The 23,548-nt window shown below is 47.7% G+C and overlaps 1 protein-coding gene across 4 annotated transcripts in view; it reads left to right on the top strand.

Moving 5' to 3' along the window:
- LOC138525617 (cystathionine beta-synthase-like protein) overlaps window positions 1–23,548 on the top strand; it is a 398,784-nt gene that overhangs the window by 242,208 nt on the left and 133,028 nt on the right. For all 4 annotated transcript variants that reach the window (XM_069635667.1, XM_069635666.1, XM_069635665.1 and 1 more), the window contains exon 11: window positions 17,238–17,343. In XM_069635667.1, the coding sequence (XP_069491768.1) occupies window positions 17,238–17,343 (106 nt within the window). The remainder of the gene's footprint in view (window positions 1–17,237; window positions 17,344–23,548) is intronic.

Here is a 23,548-nt window from a genome sequence, read left to right as displayed (position 1 = left end):
TGTCCTAATGTAGGTACAGAAAATAGTGATATACCTTTGGTGACTGAGGGATAGCCTGTGGCCATGGGCAGTGGCCAGATTGTCCGATCATGGCATAAGGTCATGACCCAGACAATCTGGCTACTGGCCATGAACATGAGGGATGACCAACAGGGATAAAGTGGCCCTGTCCACCTGAGACCTGTTATGTGGTCAAGTTTTTTGAAAGTGGGATAGATTTGTAAGGGAAACAAATGTGCTTGCGGTAATATGGTCATAGTGTTCTCTCTTTGCCTTCTGCAGGCCACCATGGAAAGGGAAGGCGGGGCTCTGTTCAGAGCCCCGCCTTCCCTTTCCATGGTTGCCATCTTGGAAAAGGATTTTCCTTTCTACAGTTTAGCACCCCGGGTTACCGCTTTCGCAACCCGGGATGGTAATGGCCTTCATTCCCCCATTGCAGGTGCTGGAACGGGGATAACAGTCCGGAGTTCTTGTTATTTGTATTTATTTGTATTTATTGTTTTATATAGCGCCTTAATCCAAGGCGCTTTACAATGAACAAAATATACATTAAACATGGAACAGTAGAGAAGCTATAACGGTCAACATGAATCAACCCAGAAAATCAGCATGTAAAACAATTTACATATGAGAGTAGTGAGTAAAGTGAATAGTAGGAAGAAGGGAGATTTAGAAGAGAAGGGGAAGATAAAGAACAAAGAGAAGGGTAGAAGAAAGAGGGAAAGAAGGGTGAGAGGGGGAAAGGGATCAGGGAGGGGAATGAAAAAGAAGAGATTTCAATGAGGAGCGGAAGGAAGAATAAGAAGGGGAAGAACGGATAGAGAAAGGTAGGGAGTTCCAGTGTAAGGGGGCAAGGAGCTGAAAGGAACGGAAACGAGAAGAGGCACGAGGGGGTGGGAGAAACTGAAAGTAAGAAGAGATCGGCAGAACGAAGGGAGCGAGAGGGGGGGTGTAAAATGAGAGAAGAGAGGTAAGGAGGCACAAGGTCGTGAAGAGATTTAAAGACCAGACAAAGGAAGCGGTATTTAAGTTGGGAATGGAAAGGAAGCCATCTTAGCTGAGAAAGTGAGTTGGAAATGGAGTCATGAGGAGAGAGAAGACAGATGGTGCGGATGGCAGAGTGATAAAGGCATTTGAGGGGAGCAAGGTGGGAAGCGGGAAGACCAAAGAAGAGAGATGAACAATAGAAAAGGCGAGAAAAGATCAGGGAGGAGATTAAAAGTTTGGTAGCATGGAAGGTGAGAGAGGAACGAACTTTGCGGATGTTAAAGAGATGATAGCGACATGCCCGAGAGGTGAGGGAGATATGATGGTTAAAGGAGAGGGAAGAGTCAAAATAAATTCCAAGATTACGAGCATGGTTGGAGATGGGGAGACTAGAAAGGGGAAATTGAATAGAGGGAGGGGGTGAAGGAGGAGGAATTGTGTTTGATGGAAAGAACAAGACTTCAGTCTTGTCAGTGTTAAGAGAGAGATAGTGACATGACATCCAATTTTTAATGGCAGTAAGACAGGATGAGACATTAAGATGTATGTCAGAGGTGAAGGAAGAAAAGGAGAGGAACAGTTGGGTGTCATCGGCATAGAAATGATGAGAAATCCCGAAGGAGGAGATGATGGGAGCGAGGAGTGAAGTATATAAAGAAAATAAGAAGTGTCCGAGGACAGAGCCTTGGGGAACACCGTAATCGAGGGGGAAGGTAGAAGAAGTTCTTCCGCCCCAAGAAACGGCTAAAGAGTGGTGGGAGAGATTGGGCTGCCGGGCTCTTATCCCCCTGTCCAGTCCCTAGAACGGGGGATGAACGCTACATTATTACCATTAGCAGAGCACAAAATGCTAATGGAAATGTTGGAAAATCTTAATGAGTCTATGTTCTTTACTGAGAAATGTAAAGTACTTGGAGTCTGTAAGACTTTCTTTTTTTAGTTCTATTTTTTAACTGTGAAAGGTGGTTCCTAAAGGAAACTTTTTTAGTTGTTGCTGTTTTTTGTTAATTTTCTGTGGGTGGGGAGTTTGCAGGAGAGGTTATAAAGTAAGGTGGGGAGGGAAATGTGAGAAGAGGCACCAAGCACTAATATGGAGAGGCAGGGGGACAGGGGAAGATGTTGCGCGTGTGTTACATCTAATGTAGGGGGCAGTGTTTCTACTGCACCTTGATTACAGCTTCAAAAGCACTTTGGAAATTGCTTCCCCCTGCAGAGTGGTGTGTTGCAGTATATACAGAGTACTGTTGTCTTTGAAAGATATGGATTAACAGCCTCTTCTATTGCTTGCAAGGCAGCTGGTGGGATTTTGTGCCCCACAGAAGTAGGCTGTGTGTTTACAGTATTGGTTGAGGAAGATGAGTTGGAGGAAGACAGCCTACTGCTTGCTAAGAAAGGAACAGCCTTTCTAGGAGCATTGCAATGGTTGGAATGGGCGTGGCAGCACATGGAGGTAGTCCCATAGGAGTATTGTCCGGGGAGTCTGCGACTGAGCACAACGTTGCACTCCGTGCATTTCACTTTGGTAGCTTTAGCCTTTGGCACATTCCCAACAGTGGTAAAGAACTGGTACCCCCATAATTCTCTCTGTGTGCAGAGGTAGGCACTTCCTCTACCTCATGTTCTTGGTCCTCTTCATTGTCTTTGGAAGTACTGCGCTTTTTTTCTGTTGTGTGGGTCCTCCAGCTGCTGGTGGTGGAGGCTCTTGGGGAGGAGGGATGGCGATAGCTGATGCCATTTTTAAGATAAATAGCAATTTTGCTAATATTCTTCCAAGTATGTGCTCTGTACTAGATTGCTAATGGATAATGAGTAAGAACAGGTGCAGGAGCTGTGCAAGGGGAACATTTTGAGCTTGAAAGGTCCTAGATCAGTAGAACGTGCAGTTCCGAACTGTCCGTGAAGCATGGATCCTATTGCGAAGTGCGGACGCATTCCCAAACACGTCATGCTGCGTACAAGCGGTCACGTGTCACTGTCCGGAAAGTCAGCAATGACGTCCGACATTCTCGGACACCGACAAACGCAAAAACAGTGGAAAAAGTTGCAAAAAGTGTATAGAAGTGTTAAAAATGATGCTAGAAGATGGGAAATGGCAGAGTTTTAAGGTAAAACTTTGTAAATTTGAGAAAAATGTTGCTATATCGGGATAAGATTGATATTAGTAAATTGTAGGAAATTAGCATGTGCTGGTAAAAACTATTATGTAAGAATTGGTGCAGTCACACTGTGTGAGACTATACAACACTTATCTGCTTGGTATTAGGTAACCCACCTTTTGGTATAGGTCTGTACTACACAAGTTGGTAGAGTGACTGAGCAGCCAGACTTATCTCAAGAGGGGTAAATGTGAGCTGTAAAGCTGTACAGATTATATCAGTCAATACAAGTAACCATGTAACACGTACACACTCATGGTTTCAGTTATAAATATATTTATTTACACATCAAGTTTTAGTTAAGCATTCTTTAAAAAAAAGGCAATTGTTTGTAACATTCAAGCAAACCTTGGAATAACTTTTGAACAGTAAAGTTCTCCTACACACTGAAGCGACTTCAATAACAAGGATAGTATTGCATTTATCTTAAACACCAATATACTTTTTAGACTGAGTTTCAGGAAGGAAGGGTCAAAGAACAATTAGAACATACTTTCTTATAAAGTAAAGACAGTTGGAATCCTCCAATGAAATCTAGGTAAGCCTTTCCCAGCAGTAAAAGTGTTCAACAAATTACAACCTATGAAGGATAATCAATGGCAAAGTCAATGGATTTAGAAGGGTGCCTTTAGGGAGCCAGGACAGCCAAAGATGGTTCCAGAAAATCACTGAAGGAACATATGCTGTTAGGCCTGTGCAAGGGGAGTTGAAGTAAACTCAAAATGTTAAGCAAGTGCGATTCACAAGTGAGAATGCATGACTTAAGGCAAGAAGCTGAGTACCACCAAGCCCAAAAACGACCTTTGGTTAGAAGAAAAGTGGTCCAGCTGGATTCTGTCGCGCAACAGCCAAGCAGACCCGGATTCCTGAGCCTCAGTCGTGGGGACAAGAGGGAGGACGTCTGGAAGGCTCCTGCGGCAGTACTCGGAAGACCTTCAGCAGCTATGGGCTCTCTTCGATTCAGCAGCACTTTGCCGTTTCAGCGCTTCGCAAACAGCACTGATGCAGATCGAATATCTCTGGTTGGACTTTCCTTGCTCCCTCGGTGCGGCGGGACTCTGGTGAGGGGACTCCGGATCGGGATTTCCGGCTTTTGGGGTGTCCTGAGGAGGCCAGATTCGATCTGCTGACGATGCTGCATTCGGCTATGGACACTCGACCCTTTGCATTGGGCTTCTGCAAGACTGGAGAGCCACAGCAAGTCAGATTGCACCAAAGTAGAGATTGTCACGGGCTAGTTTGTCCCACCAACCCAGGGGGAGAAGTTGTGCCGTCCAGAGCTTCTCTGTCGAGGTGAAAAAAGAGGTCCGCACAACAGCAGGGCTTCACCGGGCAATACAAGGTCCAGGAGGTTGCAGCAAGCTTCTCTTCATGGTTTTTTCTTCGGATGTTTCTTCCAGTGGTCGACTCTGCCTGTAGTCCCAAGAATCTCACCTTTTAAGCAGCTTTTTCCTATTCATGCACAGCCTAGGGTGTCAATCATACAGCAGGCTGGTCAGTGGTCCAGATGACAAGGTTCTCCTCTGTGTGGGGATCTCTTTAATTCCAAGAAGTCTTTCACGGTTTCCAGCGTTGTAGTTCAGTCCTCAGGACATTAGGGCGAAGCTTAGTGATCCTCTCCCAGGAAGCCACCTCTTAGAAGAATAGCTTGTTGAGTGTCTATATACTACACTCTCCTTTTGGTCAGAAAATAGTGGTGACAGATGCATCACTGAAGATAACCCTATGACCCCTCTAATGGTAAGCAGTGCTTCTGACCCACATTCTACTCAATCCTTATGGGAAACCACAAAAAGGCTGAAAGAACAGCTTCCTGGGGGCACGTCAGCAAAGGAACCAATCAAATTGGGGGATCCATGAAGCCAGCAGAGTTAAAGGACGGTGCAGCGCACGCGGTGTGCGGCTGGCAGAAGAGCGTGAATGCGAGACGAGGTGTCCCAGGCCACGGTGCACATCTAGCGAGTGCACTGGTACCTTGCAAACGGGTGGCAGAAGACTGCCAGCATCGCAAAACAAGTAAGAGCATAGAGTGTCGGGTGGCTGAGGAGATGGACTGCTGAGAAACTGCCTCGCGATCCTGATGCGCAGCGACCGGGAAGGAAGAGGAGTCGCGGACCATCGCAGACTTCAGTAGACAAGCTGTGTCAATGACCCTTGCAGAGAGAGGGGCGTTGCTCAGACCGCTCAAGCCTCTTTAGGGCCACCGCCCATCACAAACAGGTATGCAGAGACTCCAGCGGAACGGTAGGTGGGCAGTGCAGCAAGTGAGACGGAGGAAAGCCCCAGAGAATGGAGGGATGGAGAGAGAGAGTGGGGGAAAAACCAAAGTGGGGAGAAAGAAAGAGACGAGAGCCAGAGTGGGGAAAGAAGGAAGACATGTCAGGGGTGGGTGTTAAAAGGACAGGCGCCCCTGAGTGGGAACAAAGAGACTGATTTGAGCGAGTGGGACAGACCGACCACACTGGAGCCCCAAGACGACACTCCAATATGCAAACTGCACACTTGGGACTGTTCACATAGACAAGGGCATATGTTAAAAATGCACAAGGGTGGGGAGCAGAAGCCAGCCACTGTCCCTTTATTTGGGTATGGCCGAAAGTATGTCTTGGTGGTTTTGCGTTTTCTTTGCTTGAGAAATTAGGGAAAGAAACTAGGTTAGAGTAGGGTTCTGGACAGAAGACCTAATTTCTGTTTCATCATCTTGACATCCTGATGAGCACCACTTTTGACTTTCTTTTCTATAGAGTAGGGATTACTTACACTGACTTGGGGAAAGGCTAGGCCTCCTTTCTTTGAAGGGAGAAATCAAACTTGTGAAAATCATTCCTCATTGTCGGTTTCCTAATTTTGACCTACCACAGGCGATATAGGTTTCCTGCTTTTATATTATATGAGAAAAAAGGTTCACAAGAGGTGTGCGCATTTCTTTTCTTTGCCAACCGTGCTGGTATTCAGTTTTTATTTCTCGTTGCTGTATGTTTGGTTTACAGTAATTGTTTGGGCGACAATTGGGACTCTTAAGGGGGACAACATAGTACTTTAAAAAAGAAATGTGTAAACAATATTATCAAGCACAGTTGAATTTAACTGACGAATAACAGATTGCCCAATGTAGTCCTAAATGTAACCTTGTTAAAAGGGCATGATGAAGCAAGAGGCATCTGTTCTTAGCTGCCAATAACAAGCATTGTAACATGTGGCTGATGCACCAAATTCAATTATTTCTTTATATTCCCATAGCAGAGGGCCTTAGAATGGACCTCAAGAGGAGGGGTTGAGGCCCCAACGATAGACCCTCAAACCCCAAAGCAAGAATGGAATTTGCAATTGACCCTGTGTGGACAGAGGTGCCCCGCCGGAGAGGGAACCTCACGGCACTGCCCGTGACGCATCAGGCCTGGAAAGCTGAGGGTTGGACTCCCTGAGCCGAGCCCACATGAAGACTCCTCCCAATAGCGTTGAGGGACCTATGTCTGGGAAAAAAGACTGGAGGCTGTTGCAAACTTCAGTGATGCCCATCCTGGAGTCGGGAACTTACCTTCTAGCCTCACTGCTGACCCAGCAACGTACTGACTTTGACTTGACAGCAAGAGGTGACTGGCACTACAGTGGCCGGCGTAGGAGTGTGGCCCAGGACGCCATGGCAGGACAGTCTGCTACAGGAGACCAGGAAGGGTCAGCTTCCACACCTGCAGTCCCCGTGCCTGGAAAGTCAATCACCCAATAACTTCAAAGGAGGAGGAAAGGATGGGAAACCTGAGAACCAATGAGGAGCCTGTAGCATATATAAAGGAGGGGCTCAAACATGAGTTTCATTATGTTTCTTGTCGGAACGAGAGACTGAAGCAGAGCCAGAGACAACCGGATACGCCTAAGCGAATTAAAGAAAATGCTGTAAACAGTCATCCTGGAGGGGCTGAGGGAAGGTCCTAACCAGAGACTGGATGGACTTGAAATAAAAAGGACCATTTTAAGGGCAATGCTGTAATTGTTCCCTTCCTGAGCAAAATAAAGTAAAAACCTTGCATACAACCTGGTGTGGTATGAGTATAATTTCCTGGAACTTACCACAGAACCCTTGCCTCGGCATGGCGACTATAGCCAGCCCATAACTTGATAAGGGCACTGATCCGAGTCCAAAATATTAATTGCTGCCTAACTTTAGCAAAGGAGAACATGTCATGCCTATAGGGAGCTTTCATTGTGGCCTTAAGCAACATTGATTTCTGTATGTCCAGCCTCTTTTTCCTCTATATGGTGGATGGGGTCTTCTTACGCCACAACCGGTGATCATTGATATCCTGTTGTCCTTTGCCATCCGTGTTGTGGAGCTGAAAGGCTCTTCTTAGTTGGAAGGAAGCAGGTCAGGCCTGTGTACACAGCAGGTAATCAAAGAGGATCTATTTACACTCCTTGAGGGACACAGTATCTCCCTGAGAGAACTTCCAAGGTGACTGGTGTTGGCAGCCTCCAAGGTGACTGGTGTTGGCAGCCCCCCTGCACTTCCACTCCCAAGGTGACTGGTGTTGGCAGCCTCCCTGCACTTCCACTCCCAAGGTGACTGGTGTTGGCAGCCCCCCTGCACTTCCACTCCCAAGGTGACTGGTGTTGGCAGCCCCCCTGCACTTCCACTCCCAAGGTGACTGGTGTTGGCAGCCCCCCTGCACTTCCACTCCCAAGAAGACTGGTGTTGGCAGCCCCCCTGCACTTCCACTCCCAAGGTGACTGGTGTTGCCAGCCCCCCTGCACTTCCACTCCCAAGGTGATCGCTGTTGGCAGCCTCCCTGCACTTCCACTCCCAAGGTGACTGGTGTTGGCAGCTTCCCTGCACAGCCCCCCTGCACTTCCACTCCCAAGGTGACTGCTGTTGGTAGCCTCCCTGCACTTCCACTCCCAAGGTGACTGGTGTTGGCAGCTTCTCTGCACTTCCACTCTGAAGGTGACTGGTGTTGGCAGCTTCCCTGCACTTCCACTCCCAAGGTGACTGGTGTTGGCAGCCTCCCTGCACTTCCACTCCCAAGGTGACTGGTGTTCGCAGCCTCCCTGCACTTCCACTCCCAAGGTGACTGGTGTTGGCAGCCCCCCTGCACTTCCACTCCCAAGGTGACTGGTGTTGGCAGCCCCCCTGCACTTCCACTCCCAAGGTGACTGGTGTTGGCAGCCCCCCTGCACTTCCACTCCCAAGGTGACTGGTGTTGGCAGCCCCTGCACTTCCACTCCCAAGAAGACTGGTGATGGCAGTCCCCCTGCACTTCCACTCCCAAGGTGACTGGTGTTGGCAGTCCCCCTGCACTTCCACTCCCAAGGTGACTGGTGTTGGCAGCCTCCCTGCACTTCCACTCCCAAGGTGACTGGTGTTGGCAGCCTCCCTGCACTTCCACTCCCAAGGTGACTGGTGTTGGCAGCCTCCCTGCACTTCCACGTTTCCTCATCTTGGAGTCCAGGAGCACCACAGCCCCCACCACCTTCTCATGAAAAGGTCCCTAAATGTGCGAGACCTGCCTGTTTTCATTGCCCTGTGCACATTCGTTTTGCTTAGCTCTGCCCTGGCCTCCATTGGTTCCATCCTGGCCTCTGCAACCTTCACTGTTCATTCCTCCTTGTATGTTTGCTTATGTAGAGCTCCTTAGAGACTGTTGGGTCTTTGTTACCTCCCCATTCTCTCTCTGTCAGACTCTGCCATCGAAGTCTGTAAAGCTTGCGTCTGAAGATAATCGCCCAGCGACCAGCTTCAGATCCACTATGAAGGCCATGATCCTTTCTCACCCGGAAGGAGGAATTGCCAAGCTTTACTCTTCCCTACAATGCTACCACCCTGCAGCATCCATGAAAAGGGTCCTTCACACTGCACCATTTTTCATCAAAGGTCTCTGCAAAGTACAATCCCATAACATCCACGCTTATCGACCTTCACTGGCTACCTCTACAAGTACTCATCGCTATCACAGCCAGCTGCATCCTATACAGAGCTGTTCCCATGCACACTCCTGCCTACCTGGCACAGTCACCATCTCTGGTCATCAGTGGACCACCAGATGTCCACACCTGGCAAGACCATAGTGTGACGAATCGTTGGAAATCGATCCTCCTCAATGGGGAGCCTCATACCATGTGCGGCTAGGAGGTGAGCCCGCTCCGCAATACCCTCCCTAAGGGTAGAATCAAGTGGGACCTCACTCGGAAAGACTCGCCCCTTTGGGAACAAAGACTCCCGTTCCAAGGAGGAACTTCGTAGCGGACCTGCCAAAATAACTTCTTTGAACCTCTCTGATTATAATATCTGTGAAGAGAAAGCCGATATGTGTTATTGCCAACACAAAATAGAAAAACTCCTTCTAAGCTCCCGTTCCACTGGGACGAAGAAGAGAACGTATAGAGGAGATGAGAGCCTACAAGGGAGGAGAAAGAGGACCAAAGACTTGCACATGGGAAGCCCCAGGGATACATCAGTTCAAGAAGGAGAGGAGCCTGGAGAAGTGAAGTAATAGCCCGCAAGACACTGACTTCAGGGGGAAGCACAGGTGAGACACGCAGCGTCCTGCAGTCGTGAGACACAGAGGGGATCGGCGTGCTGCAACCGGTAGCAAAGAGGCCAGAAGAAGTGAAGCTGGATGTGTGGCTTCTCGAAGCCATGGAATAGAAAGAATCTGAAACTGGTGGCATGACCACGGGAGGTTCGTGGTGGACCAGGGATCCTTGCAACAACGCCAACACCATTCTGCTACGGCAGACTCGGGGCAAGCCCATACGCCAGATACTGTATAGCCATCCAAGAAGAACTGAAGGAGAAACTGGTCAAAGGACATGAGATGCCAGTTACAAAGGAGAGGAAGCCGATCCTCAAAAAATGAGACACAGGTGACGTTACCCATAAGAACGGAAGATAAAGGGATAACTGGAGATCCGAGGGAGTGAATGAGAACCATTATTGGAATCCTCATACTCGTCATAGTTATGAGAAAGATAATACCACGAGATCAGAAAGAAGAGTGAGAATCAACACGGGAACGGTCAGTATTTGTCTCGGTCAAGAGGGAAGTATTCTAGAATTAGTGCAGAGAGAAGTAGACGAATACTGTGGGAGTAAGTAGCCCAATTCATAGCAATTCACACCAGTCAGGCATAAGTAAAATAGAAGGTCAAGATATCAAATAGAAACCTTAAAATAAGCTGCACATTGTAGATATATATCCAGACACAAACAGGAAATAAAGGTTTATTATTCTTGAAAACAAGAAATGGTCTAGAAGGAACATTCACTTATAGGATAAGTTTACCATGGGAGGAGAACAGGATCACTCCTTTATAGAGGAAAACAAGAAACAAAAGCCCAAGACAATATTGAATGAAATTTACCAACTAATAAAAGTGGACAAAAGATCATCTATTGAAAGTGGTTTAGAGATAAGCCAAGAAACCTCCGGAGAAGGGAAACTTTCTCCTGACTAGGTTAAAAACAGTGGTAGGGTCAGATAGGTTAGGGACGGGCGGTATCATTTATAGCCATTCACTGATTACTGACGAGCAACTTAGCCAGTTTCGCTAGGTAGGGACACCTTGTAGAATAGGGAAAGATGGGCGTTAGTCACATTCTTTAAACAAATATACCAGTGATGGGTCTAATCAGAGTCTGTGTCCTCTTTCTGACCTATGACAATAGCAACAGAAATGCAAACAAGAACCAGGGAACTAGCGCTCTCAGTCCATGCCTCAGATATACTTAACCTCATACCAGTCAACATCCGACGACTCCACCTCACCCTCATGCAATTAAGAAAATAAATCAATACCCGCCTCTTCAAAGAGCACCTTCTTCACCACCTAAATCCACACAGCCCCGTATTCCTCCTGATCACTACCCTTCACAGTCCACACCCTGTTCCGGCACCGTATACCCTTTCAGCACTGGTACTCGTTACCCACAATGTGTAAATGTCCCTGCTGCCCTAACTGTATGTGCCATAGATAAATGTTGTGGAAAGGACTGTTCTCCCTCAGGGGGGTGTCTGTCTCTGTCTCCCTGGTTATAAATAACCAATCATATCTCTCTCTCACCCTCCCCCAATCCCTTCTCTAGCTCTTTTACATACGCACACTTCTGTTTGAGTATGTGAGAATTGCTTTCCTGGCTGTATTGAGAATGAAGATTACCCTTGCATACTGTGCAAGGAGTCTTGATTCTATTGAAGACCCGGAGGCAAGCATTACTTTTCTGCCGAGCATGCACTGTGAGTTGAATCTATATAAACAGTTTCCCGTTGTGATATGTAGTATGAATCTTCATTCTGTGTCAGGCATAATGCTTGTTCAGAGCTCTCGATCACTGTCTCCGCCACAGATGACACTGGCTTAAAATTAACTTCTTAAACGAGCTGTCGCTAGTCCAGTCTGCCGCTCTGCAGAATATCCACCAGGGCTACACCAGCTGTGAATGCTTTTGATGCCATAGCCCCTCACTAAATGGGTCCCAAATTGTGTCCGGTGTATCCCACCCTGCTGCATGATTTCGCTGACCCATCTGGCGATGGTGGCCGTAGTGACCTCCTTTATAGGGCTTTCAACAGTTGGGACACACCCGCTGGGCGTAGCTCCGTTGTCCTGAACTCGTACTCCGTGATGGAAGCAGCCACGCACAGATTTGGCTGCCCGTCAAGTAGGGATACGAAATCGAGGAGGAGTTCGTCTTCGTCCTCCTAGCTAGTGTGAAGGTAACTCCTTTCGGTCCGTACATCTTCCTATCCATTTCCAATGCTCTAACGTCTGAGACTTGTCTGTGTGACACCAGACACAGCAACAGTGCTATTATTCCTGATAGCTGTGTCAGCGATAAGTATTTGTTCGATGGCCAGTTCCCCAGGAACTTTTAACACTATGTTCATGTCCCATATTCGTGTGTATTTGGGACCCAGAGGGATGCAGAACCAGGTTCCTTTCATGAGCCTGACTACCGACAGATGATCTCCTGCTGGCGCTCCATCCACCTGCTTATGCCCTGCTGATATTGCAGACCTACACACTACTGTGTTCCTGAAGGCTTTGCCCTCTTCTAGGAGAAAAGCCAGGAAATTAAGGGCCGCTACTGCAGGGGCAGAAACAGGAGGAATACTTCCCCTTCTGTGCCAGCCTGTCCATTTGGTCCATACTGTGTCGTAGCACCGCCGCATGGAGTAGGCCCAAGAATCTGCAAAGAGCCGCGCAGAGTGGCTTGAAATGCCTGGCACTTGCCATCTTTCTCTGATACCTTGCACGCCATTATGGGAAGGCATCCCCTCACCCTCAGAGGATGAAACGACCCAGCTGGGTCCCTGAGCAGTTGCTCTCCTGTTGTGAGAATCCACAGGAAATCTGAGGAAAGTTCCTGGAAACCAAACCTGCGACTTCAATATGGGTACTGCCACTAATACTGCGAATAAATCTGTCTTTCGAACCCCATAACTGCTCCAGCTGACCGAACACTTCCTCGCTGAGCTTCCAGTCGCTGGAGTCGTCAAATGACGCGAGTTCCAATCTATCATGTTAAGAGTCCCCGGGAGATACTCGGCTGTTACTGAGATCCCCGTCTGAAGGCAATAATGTCAGAAATCTTTTGCTTACTCCGCAAGTAGTCTGGACTTTGTCCCGCCTTGATGATTTATGTATCTGACTGCTGAGATGTTGTCCATCTTCAGTAGTATGCAACAGTTCACTCTGCCTTTCATAACATTTTTTATTTCGAACGACCCAGCTAACCGTTCTAGAAAGTTTATATGAAGTCTTAGCTCGCCTGATCTCCACCTGCCCCCTGTCTCGCGTGCGCCGCATCGAGTCCCCCAGCTTACTCTGCTGGTGTCTGACTCCACGACCAGATCTGGCGTGTCTCTGAAAATGGCTCGCCCTTTCCACGTGTCCATATTCCGTAGCCACCATTGTAATTCTGTGTTTGACTCTTGGTCGAGTAGCACTGTCTGGCCTTGCTGCAGATGCCTGATCTTCAGTCTCTGGAGTGCCCTGTAATGGAGGGGCCCTGGAAATATGGCCTGAATGGAAGACTCGAAGAGTCCCACTACTCTCGCTAGTGCTCGAAGAGAGATAACTTGTTTGGCGAGACGTACTTTGATCCCTCTTCATATCCTGGATCATCCTCACTGGTAGCTCTAGAGTTGCCTTCTTCATGTCTACCACGAAACCCATCTCGTCAGTGTCCTGTCTGATTTTCTCTGGATTGATCAAGAAACCTATCGATGTTAAGAGGTCTTTCACCCAGCTCGTCTGGTACAGCAACGTCTCCCTGTCGCTTGCTAATAGCAGAATATCGTCCTGGCACATAATTATATAAATCTTTCTCTCTGATAGCTGCCGCTAACAGTCTCATGAGTTCGGTGAACGCCCATGCCGCGAGACCGAAAGGTATCATCTTGAATTGCCAGAATCGCCCTGCCCAGTTGAACTTTAGGAACAGGCGGAATTCTGCATCTACGGGTATTGTGAGGTAGGTTTCTTTTAGGTATCTCCCTCTCTTAAAATGTCCCTTAGAGGATGTATGCCCTCCATCTTGCAATGTCTGTATATCAACCAACTGTTCAAATCTTTCAGGTTTATGGCGGCCTGGCTTTCTCTTTCCTGTGAACAAGGAACATGTTGCTCACGAATTTGGGAGCCTCTGTGCACAGATCGATGGCCTCTTTCTTTTCAAGCTGCTCTAGCTCTTCGTAGTGGCTCTTGAGTAAACTCTAGCTATAGGCCTCTAGTCGTTTGCAGCACCCAAGCATTGCTGGAAAGTGCACAGCAGTTCTGCCAGGGCTGTAATGTTCTCCCCCTACTGGCGGATAAGTAGCCAGTCTCGCCTGTGTTAGAGCTTTGCGCTCTTCTGTCTCCTCTACTCCTGCGGCCTCTGGGATACCTCCCTCTGGTTGGGAAGGAGTCTTGCTGCCTCGCTTACCAGTAGTGTACCCTGACGCCCTTGGGTCTTTGTGACGATTGGAACCGACCGGCTGCTCGACCCCTATAGTGCCGGTCCCGGCAAAACATTTGCTCGGGAAGATCGAGGTAGAAGATCGAGGCTTGTGCCTTCTCTAGGGAGGTGTAGGTCCCTACCAATCTCCCCATTTCCTTACCAAAGTTCTCTCCAAAGAGTAGGCTTTGCGCTGCCTCTCCTGCCTCGTACGTAACGAGGCTGCTCAATTTTGCATCGATTTTGTTTTTTAAGAGAAGTAATTTCCTCCTCTCCAAGGAAAAAGTACAATTAGCGTTTCCCAGCAGACAGACTGCCCGCTGGACGCAATTGGCAAGGGTTTCGATGTCTACGTCCTCTCCTTTTGTCTCTGGCTCGCTCTGCTAGATCTGCTAGAGCGCAAAAAGGCAAGGGAGGGGAACAAGGGAGGACAAAACAACGATCTTACTAGGCCCAGTGACATTGAGAAAACGCAAGTGCTTGGGAGAGGGAAGGGGAAAATGCATGGGAGAGGGGAGAAGTGGAAAGTGCTGAGCAAGTGATACAAAGAAAACAACTGGTAGCGCAGCCACCAGGGTGGCAAGTGCGAGGTTTAAAGCGCAGACAAAGGGTGTCTGAAAGTGCAGGTAAGGAGACTGTAGGCTTACAGATCCAAGTGCAAGGGTTGCCAGGAGGCAGTGCGGGTGTGTGGCTGGGTGGGCAGGGACCTGGGCCCGAAAGCAGAGGGTACCAGGTACGCAGTGCCGAAGCAGACTGATCAGCAGGGCAGAGGAAGAACGAAGGCAGAAGCAAAGAGAAAGGTCTTGAGGTGCTTCCGGAACCTCAAGTTTCAGAATGGCAGGGTGGCTGTTCCAGAGGGAGGCCCCAGCCGAGAAAAGAGATCTACCCACAACTCGCTGCTTGGAGAAGAGACTGACCCTGAGGCAGTTGGAGTTGGAGGAGCGAAGAGTTTGAGTGGGAAGGTATTTACGGAGGGAGAGTTGAAGGTATTTTGGACCCAGGCCTTGTGGACAATGCATAGGGTCTTGAATATAATCATTGAAGCCACTGGGAGCAAATAAAGAGGTTTCAAGGCTGGAGAGATACAATCCCTGGGCTTGAGGCCAAGGACAAGTTTTGTAGTCCTGCTCTGGCTGAGTGGCAGAGGGCGGAAAGTGAAGGCAGGTAGATTCAGAAAGAGGTTGTTGCAGTAGTCCAGCCTAGAGAGAACCAGAGCTCTAGAGACAGAGAGCTTCTGGGTCGGTGGGGGAGGAGAGGAACGGAAGAATACCTCTGAGGAGGTGCAGTTGGTAGTTTGAGACGTCAGAGCGCTAGGCTAAGCACTAGGTCCTGCGCTGGCGCCTCCTCGCTCCACTCATATTCTTTTTTTTAACTATTTTATTGGTTTTATTACAAACAACCAACAACCAAACTTGCAGTACATATTGCAATATTACAGATTTTGTGCAACTCAAACCATGTCTACTGCGACTCCCCCCCTCCCCCCCCAACCAAGCCTACACTACTTCGCAATCTGCTTCTTCAACCTGCAGCGGGGTTCCATCTACTGTGTTCTCTTCTGGGTCCTGGTCGCTCGACCAGTTTTGAGTGGGCCCAAACAGTGTGGCCATTAGATGTTTCCAGGCTGTCAGGGTTTCTGCTTCCTCTACCCCTCCAGCGCCACTCATATTCTGACATGATTAATATCTGTATTATGTGTGTCAATACCTGAACCAGTAGGTTGAACTGCACGCCCCCTATCAAACTCTGTTGGTCTATGTATGTAATTATTAATTATTGTTGGTCTATGTATGTAATTATTAATTATCAAAAAATATATATTTTATTATTTTTTTTGTATTTTATCATGTGATGTTCTGCACCTTCTTTCCACTGCCACAGCACTTGCCTTTGTGTTGGGTTACGTGCAGGCTTCTTGCTCAGCGATAGCCTTATCAGAGTAATGTGTTAATACTGTTTGGACTATAAGCGCGTTATAGATGTCTCGCACTTATAGTGCAAACAGTATTGCCACAGTAAAGTACATTAGAAAAATCACTTAGTTAAAACATGCAAACGCATCAAAGCACGCTGTTCTGTAAGAAAGTGAACTTATTTTGCTGAAGAGCAGGAAGTGACTGATGGCCAAGGACAGGAAGTATCATGGACAACAAAAAGGAATGTGATCAGAGGGAAATGTAATTTAAAAAAAGAAAATGAGAGAGTTATTAATTTTCTGTTTATTTGTTGAAACTGCTGGAGAGTAGAATTAAAGAAGTTGAAGCATAATGCTCGCCTCTGGTCTTGGCCTAGAATGTATGACACATAGGCATATGCACTCATCCTTGTGCACATGCATGCATACCTGTGCACGTGTTACCTCCAGTGAGTGTGCATTTCCTTGTTGGGGGGTGAAGGATGGGGAAGAATCTGCAGTTCTGGTGCAAGCACACCCAGATCTCTGCATGATCCCTGTGCACAGTCAGGAGGCGTGTGTTTGACACTTCACCGTGGTCTGTGACCCCTTTAACTTGTTATTTCCTCTACACTTGATGCTATTTTCTGAGGATGCATGCCACAGGGAATCAAGGCGGCGCATGCATCCTTGGAGAACCAGGACTTGAAAGAGCAATACAGTTTTATTGAGTCATCAAAGGAATCTTTTCTTTTTCCTGGTCCCCACCACCACAGAGGTCTACAGTGATCTGTGTATGGTGGCGGCCAGGTGGGAGAAGGGTGAAAGGTGCAAAATAATGTATTTTTATAGAGCTAGAGCAAGGCTGCTTCAGTTGCAATGGACCACATCTATGCAATAAGGGGACCGAGGGGGTTGAGACCAAAGGGTGAAATCTGGTAATGAAGGGGCGGGCATTTGGTCCTCTCCAGAATGCCCATCACAAGCTTGAACTGGCCTACACCTGTGCGAACCCTGCTTAGGCAGTGAAGCTGGCATGCTGGGGCAACTAGTTCCTTCTCCGAGTAAATGTGGTGAGCATAGGCTCAAATTCTACATTATATCTGTTAACGTATTTCATTTTATCTGAAATTTGTACTTTTCTGAGGTTCTGGTTGAACCACCATTTCATACAAAGCTTTTCTGAATGTTATAAAGTTTTCACAATCACATGTGCGCTTAAAGTGGTGCCCCTCTCCCTGATGTAACAGTTGTGGTTTTATTCCTGCAGGGGGCAGCTCTGGTAGTGCTATGGCTGTTGCAGTGAAGGCTGCACAAGAATTGAAGGAAGGGCAGCGCTGTGTGGTCATCTTACCCGACTCGGTCCGCAATTACATGTAAGAGTTCCTTTCTGATTCCTCAACTGTTAACTGCTATTGCTCCTTGGAATTGATTGGGGCAAGCTGGTAAAATAAGAGAAGCCCAGCTGAGAAAAATGGCTACGTTTACGGTATACATTATCTTACTGTGGCTTCTTGACGGGGACCCGCCATGGCACGTTGCCCACCTTCAGAAACGAAAGCTGTAGAATCAATACTTGCTTCACTCCTTTTTTTGTATTTTCATTTTGTTTTACTCAAACTTTTAAATAAAATGCAAATCAATACACGGGGGTGTGTCAAGGGTGTAAAACAGATCACCTATACAGTAAAAACTATTTAAATAACGTCCTCATGTAACCACTTGACAGCAGTGGCCAGTGTCAGAGCAGCTGCAAGGTGCGACTAATACTCTCCACACCGGCTATAAAGCAGTAAATTCATCACGCAAAAGCATATAGCCAGAGACATATCTTCAGCTATTTTCTTTAAAGGGTAGCCGATGCCTAATTTGATGGCGGCAAATCAAGAGGGCCTTCTATCTCTTGATAGAATTTTGAGGATTGGAACCTGCCAAGATGGATTTGTAGAACTAGCCCCGCGGGAGGGCTCGGGGGGACCACGCTAGTTGCAGGGTTATTGACATTTAGGTCTAGCCAACCTCTATCAAAGCAGTGGCTCTGGGGGTGGTGTTATGGTACAATGAGTCACACACCGACCCCTCGTATAAATCAAATTGGGCAGAAGTGCAATAATACTCTATTTATGAGGCCTTCAAAACACTGTAGACATATGAGATCACATACAAGTAACTATCCCAAAGGCAAATCTATGCAGATATGCATGCACACAGCTGGGCATCTGACTAGAGAGCACCTACACTTTACCCTACAACCAGCAAAGTGGGTCAAACACAGCGGAAAAGCAATAGAAGCCAATGCCCGCCTTATACAATAAGGCCCTTAACACTTAAGAAGTCCTTCCCTGCGAAGGTTTGCAGGCCGAGTGCTCCAGAAAGAGTCAACGCCCCAGCTAAGTAACAGTTTCAGGGAACTTGAAGTCTTTAAAAGTGAGGAACAAGTAGGTAAATGTCTCAGTGGAGGAGTCAGTCAAATAGGTTAGGTTTACTCTCGAAATCCCACCACTCTAGGGGAAGCCCAGGACAATCCATGGCCAGATCGCCACTGATCATGACCAGGCAAGGGAGAGTCTATGCCTATACAATTCCTATGGTAGATGTGGAGGTGGGAACAGGTATGCAAACTCCTACCCCTTACTCAGACTCTGAGAGACCACCCCTAGGAGTCTCAAAATTGCTGGGCCCACTTACTTCAATCGAAGATCCGGCTGCAGAGGGTCTAAGGGCCATGCATGTAGTGGTAGCTTTTGACGTCGGGATTGGGCCTAGCTAGATAGTGGTTTAGAACTCAAGTGAGACAGTTCTTGAGGTCTTGAATAGGATAGCCCAGTGGATTTCGTCCCTTCTCCCCTAGGTGGGAGACATTTCCCATTGGGCCAGGGTGGTGCGTCCACAATTCCATAGTCCCCCTGGGGAGTAGGTGCACCTAGAGAGGATCACATGGGGGAGGAACTCCCTTATTAGATTAGGGATGACTATATTCATATAATGTGGTATGCCCCCCAAGGAGAATGCAAGCAAAGTCCCAGAAGCCAGGCCTGCTCATATTATTGCTGTTTGGAACCGCCGGGCATCCCGAGCACCAGCGAAGCGCCCAGCATAGAGGACGCACCGCCGGAAAGAAGCATATATGAGGAAAGCTGCTGCCGACCGCGACAAATCCTCGAACGTGACCAGAGCCCAGAGAGAAACTGCAGCTGCTGGGTAAATGCTGGTACCTTCCAGTGGGAAGCAAACAGGTACACACGTTACCCAAGTGGTGCAAGAGGTCCAGGGGAGGGAAGGGGTGAAGACGGTGGCCACGGAGAAGGGGGACCCTGGGAACTGAGTGCAAGCATGGGCCACGCACTCATTTGAAAACCAGAAACAAAAGCCAATAGTTCTAGTCTAATCATACTGACCGGAACTGAAAGTGGAAGACCCAGAACTTGCTTCAAGATCCTGTCCTCCATTTTGTCATAGAACTTCCTGCACCTGATATTGGACAGTTCGCAGCCATAAAGGACAATTGCAGATTTTTTTACCTGTAAAACTCAATTAGTGGAAGCTGGGATAATGCTCATAGACTATTTTTGACTGCCTGTTAAGATGCATTTCTAAACTCTGACCTGGTTGACAGAACTTTAGGAGGCCACCCTAGTTTAGTAGAATATGGGAACCTTCTGGACAAACCAGGCCAATCTATGGTAGGTTAGCAGGTGGTCAAAACTAAGTCTCAGGAGGGGTGAGAGTGATCGGAAGCCCACAATGAGCACACACAGTAAAACTCTACAGAATACTCCCAGACAGATAAGAATAAAGTACATTTATTATAGGCCTTCATAACTAAACACAAATAAAGCAGAGTAATAATAAAAGTTGCCACACACGCTTTTCACTATATGACATATATACAGGCGTTTACCCTAATGCTGTTGAAAGGGGAGAAAATAACCACAACCTGCAACAGAAGAGGTAAGTTCAGCACCGGTATCGCATTAGACAGTTCTTTGAAGTCAATCCCTATCTTGTGCAGTCCAGCCCTAAGAAGTGAGGAGCCTTATGCTCAAATGTGCAGCACTGCGTTAACAACGTGCAGTCGTGCATAAAGCGGATTCTCTTCAGGGAATTGTAGCTGTTCAGAAAGTGGGTTGAGGCGATATAGAAAAGCCCTATTCCTGGAGGAGGGGTCTACCCTTGTAGATAGAGCGACATTCAGAGTTCAGGAATAGCTGGGGAGCGCAGGCTAGCTCAGCTAAGGTGAGTCTCTTTTATAGGATTCTCATACGTAAAAATAATGGATGTGCCGTAGGTGATGCAAGTACTCGCCGACCCTCGACACAGTCCGGGCCAACCTTTGCCAGTCTAGACCAGTACGCTAGTAGTTTTCACTCCTGCAGTTACAGGTCACTTCGGCTTTCAGCGGCTGTGGGATAGGATGATCGTTCGTTGCGGGACAGTAGACTTTGCTCTCGAAGGAAAGAGAAGGATAGTTCTGGTGCAGCACATCTCAGGACACGGGGGGGGGGGGGGGGACGCTGGTCTGCAGGCTCTTAAACCGACAGTCACCACAACGGAGTGACACGGGCTGCAAATACTTGCGGCGTTGCGCACTCTCATAAATTGTGACTCGGAGGAGCTAGGACAACTAGTTTTGGTGAGAGAGGGCCCAGGACCACAAGCGAGCGATTCCTAAAGTCTTGAGTCTCAACTTGGGACAGCGGCGCTCCTGTACAATAGCCCTGCTTCAAGCTGATCAGTTTGCTGGGTGGCCCAGGAATGCTTCCGAAGAGGCTTTTTGCAAGGGTAAGCAGAAGGCGCCGAGAGTAGTTAGTCCCACTACTCCAAAGGGTCGAAGTGCCCTTGCAGGCCTTCTTGGTACAATACAAAAGCAGGGGTCCTACGGTACAACAGCGGGGTCAGGGTTCCAAACCTTCCAGCATGTCTCTGGCGGTTCCACGAGTCTGCTCTTTTGATCAGGATGCTTGGCTTCTTATGTAGTTCGGTGTGAACTTCAGGTGATCAACATAGAATGGATGCAGAGCCCCTTCTCTTATCCAAGATTTGTTTCGTGCTCAAATCTGTGACAGCCAATGGAAGATCTGCTCTCTTGCATGCAACCCAGGCGTTGGGGAAGACAAAGGGACAAAATGGCCAAAGGACAGAGCAAAAGACTTTTTGGCACGGCCATTTTCGGCACTGGCCACACTGTTGGGCCAAACATGTGATATGGTCCATAAACACGATTTAAAAATTATTATTAGTTCGTCGTAGGCACACTTGTACAAACACCAAAAAGAGGGTGGCTAGGGCCATAAAACTAAAGGACCCCTATGCGTGTTACTGTAAGGTACTTGGCACATAGATAAAAAGTAACCAAGAAATGGCAACATAGTTGAAGAGTAAGGAAAACCTAGTTTCCCAGTCCTGACAGCCTGAAGGACGTGTCAGTTTCCCCATAACAAGTGAGTAAAAGCCCAGAAGGGTGCAGCTGGAGGCTGTGCTCCACTGGAAAAAGACAGGTTAGGATAGCCAAACAAAAGCAAAAAGTTTGGGGGTCCATAAATGGAGGGAAAATTGGACCCAAGAGAAATCTTTCCTAACAGTGGATGCAGGCGATGAGTCGCTTCAGACCAGTTTCTCAGCTTCGTCAAAATAAAAGTAGCAAAGACCTTAGATGTCATGTCTAGTAGAGAAATTGGGCGATAGCTCTTCGGTGAACCCCCATCTCCCATTTTGTAGTCCGGAAATGCAATAGCGCTAAGCCATGACTTGAGGCACATCCCACTCCTAGCTATTTCTTCAAAGAGATTACACAAGATCTCGGCCCACAGTTGGGAATTATTTTTCAGAATCCTGTTCGGTTCGTTACACCATCCGGGCTGCTGGCTAGGGATTTTTTTTAAATCGATAATCACCAACTCTGTCCTCCCTGTAAAATTGGAAGTCCCAGTGGAGTCCCTTCTGCGCTAGGTGCTTGCAGGCTCCCACTGAACTTGTGCTGGAGGTAGTACACCCACACCTCCTCCGACACACCAGAAGCCTGAGCAGGAGTTTGGAGTAGGCTCTTATTGTTGAGTGCCCACCTCATATCCCTCGTATCTTTTTTGACTAGTTGTGACAATGACTCCTGGTTGTTATGCATGTATTGCTGTAATTTACGATGTTTGTTTCAAAGTCTGTGCTTCTGCCTCAATAATGTTAATCTGCGCTTCTATTTGCTGGTCTTAAAACTACACTTCCTTATTGTCCTGATTTCTGCTTTCGCGAGACACCTATGCACTACCTTTCTGGCAAACGGATTGCGTTTGGCGTTTACCAACGGTTTCGCTGCACACACCCGAGCCTCCTCCCCAATTCTCCCCAATTTGGATAGTAAATCGGGGAAGAGTGCCAGTGCTGCTGCCCCCCCTCCTGTCCTCCAGAGCGAGTCCATCCCACCAACTGTCCAATCTCTTATGTTTTACCTCCGCGTTACGACTCGACTTTGCAGAACCAGTCTACCCTTGGGACCGGTGATAATGAGATTTCTACTTCCTATAGACTCCAACTCTTCTCTAACTCCTTCCGGCAGTAGGGTCAATAAGAGGGGGCAGTGGTAGCTTTAGTTGTTTTTTTATTATCTTTCGATCTTTCAACCTGGCCAGATCTATGTGTTTGATGAAAATGTAATCTTATCGTTGAGGATGTGACTGTCAGAATCCGGGTAGTTGAACTTGAAGTGTAGCCGAAGAATTCTTCCTACCAATGTATCTCTCTGAATGAGTGTAACATGCAGAGGGATCAATTAATTGGAAGATGCAACACAGCACTATACAGGGGTAAACTGTAAAGGAACAAAGAACACAGTCACTTGACTGCACTATGATTAGGCAATATGGATCAAGACAGAGAGGGGTCTTTTTCTGACCTGTATTGAGTTGGGTTGTCCTCTTAAAGTGGTGGAATATTTCTTTCTGCTAACCTCCTCAATGTAGAACCAACGAGACAGAGAAAACTACTGTGATATGGCCTATGAGAGGTGGATGCAGTATCAGATGCAATGATATGCGACTTACCGTGATTTTATGCAAAGGAAAACAAAGTATGGAAGCCAGCGGCCACGTGGTTTGTTTGCAGCATCAAGCCTACTCAACCAAACAGAACTAGACACAACGGCACGCGGACGCCTAATGCGGTTGATGGTATGAGTCTCTAGTTCCTGGTACCACGTATCCCGACGGAACGAGGATGCCTAGCGACAGTGCGCGCCACTTGTGTAAGTCTCTAGTCCAGGCGCGGTGAGTCGTTGGCAGAGGCACACTTGTGATGCACCCAAAACGACGTTGCTTGATGCAGTCTTTCAGTGTGACCAAATCAATCCAGGGGACAGTACGAGGTGTCGTTTTGCGGGAATCCAAGAAACCAAACGTGATGAAGGCAGACTGTCTGTGTGAGCAGTCCGGGTCGTGGCCGTGCAGGAAACAAGAGATTAAAATCTGCAAGGGTGTAGAATATCCGTAAGCAGAGCCAAGGTTCGTTCACAAGAGTCACAAGGTCAAGACACGGGGATATGACAAAAGCAATCCCGTTAGGGCAAGCAAGAGGTCTGGCAACAAAGTATGG

This window comes from Ambystoma mexicanum, chromosome 7p (genome assembly GCF_040938575.1).
Source record: "Ambystoma mexicanum isolate Mex_15411 chromosome 7p, UKY_AmexF1_1, whole genome shotgun sequence".
In the NCBI taxonomy this organism is placed as follows: domain Eukaryota; kingdom Metazoa; phylum Chordata; class Amphibia; order Caudata; family Ambystomatidae; genus Ambystoma; species Ambystoma mexicanum.
This window is presented reverse-complemented; position numbering and strand designations above follow the sequence as displayed.